Below are 1,343 nucleotides of genomic sequence, written 5' to 3'. Positions count from 1 at the left end.
GAGCATGAGGTGGGTGTCTGTATAACTGTGCTTAAAGGGATAATTTTATATGCAACATGAATACAATTTCATTGTAGGTACTGTGTATAGTCTTTATCCGATGACAGATTTTGTTGAAGTTAACTTGAAGTTAAGTTTTGCTCGAGGGTTGTTCAATCTTAAATCTTGTATCCTAGCAACCATAAGCGTAGCAAGAATGTATGCATCCATTTTCATTATATATATATATATATATATATATACTATCTATATGTATCTGTAAATGTATATAGTAAAAATTTATGTATATGTAAAAATTTATGTATATGTAAAAGTGTACCTATATGTATATTTATCTATTGAATATTGATGCATATGAAATTATTCTTCACTGTATATTGCCGACCTTTGATACCAAATCTGTATCTGGCATCATACTCAGCGTGCACCTGTACAGTTACTTTACACTTGGAAGCTATTTGGTCTGTAAAATTTGTTTAACAAACACAAGTATTAATATATATATATAGATATATATACTTATATATATCTATTCATATATATTCATATATACATACATATATATATATATATGTATATATATATATATACATACATATTATTCATATGCTCATTCACACGTACTTGATATTTTACATCACAGACCCCCGACACCGACGATCTCAGCAAGGCTGAGGCAGTGGCGGCTGTAAACGCCGCCGGCGTTGGTCAATCAGAAATCGCTGCAGATGCGGATGAGGCTGTGAGTGACGCCAAGACGGGAGGAAATGCCACAGATACGACGGAGACAAATGCCACAGATACTGAAAGTGCTGTCCCCGAGTCTACTTTGGCTGGCGCTGCTTTGGGTATTGCTGCTGCCGATGCGGCGGTGGATACGGAGGATTCTAAGGTGAGATCGGATTACGATGTATGCGTACTCATGCACTTGTATCATTATATATATGTATATATGTATATATATATATATATATAAGTATATACATATGTATGCATGTTTGTATGTGTGTATGTGAGTAAGTTATTTTTATATATAAATATTGTGTTGATAGGATCATGTTATTGCAACTCTATCGCAACTTCCGCTGATCAACGAGGCTTTGCAACTGCCTCATTTACTCGCTGCGATAGCGTGAGTGTACCGCACATTGGGTTTTAAGGTTTTTAGATCATACCCTCTGAATCATCACCCTGTGTATTTGTATAGGTGGATGCTACACAGGAAGTGGAAGAAGAAGCTGCAAAAGAGGATCACATTGAAGAAGTCGCCACTGTGGCTGCCGCTGCCACTGCTGGTGCGGCCGCAGGCGTAGCAATCGCATCTGGTGCACAGGTATATAGTT

At 36.9% G+C, this 1,343-nt stretch overlaps 1 protein-coding gene across 1 annotated transcript; it reads left to right on the top strand.

Annotated features, from left to right (window-relative positions):
* Positions 1-643: 643 nt before the first annotated feature.
* On the top strand, positions 644-892 carry SARC_15999 (hypothetical protein; the record flags this gene model as incomplete). The annotated part of the gene is made up of 1 exon (XM_014289887.1): positions 644-892. A coding segment is annotated over one exon (249 nt), but the record flags the coding sequence as incomplete, so codon positions are not given.
* Between the last annotated feature and the right edge of the window lie 451 nt (positions 893-1,343).

This window comes from Sphaeroforma arctica (genome assembly GCF_001186125.1).
Source record: "Sphaeroforma arctica JP610 unplaced genomic scaffold supercont1.7167, whole genome shotgun sequence".
Lineage (NCBI taxonomy): Eukaryota > Ichthyosporea > Ichthyophonida > Sphaeroforma > Sphaeroforma arctica.
Note: the sequence above shows the minus strand (reverse complement) of the source record. Positions and strands in the feature narration are given on the sequence as shown.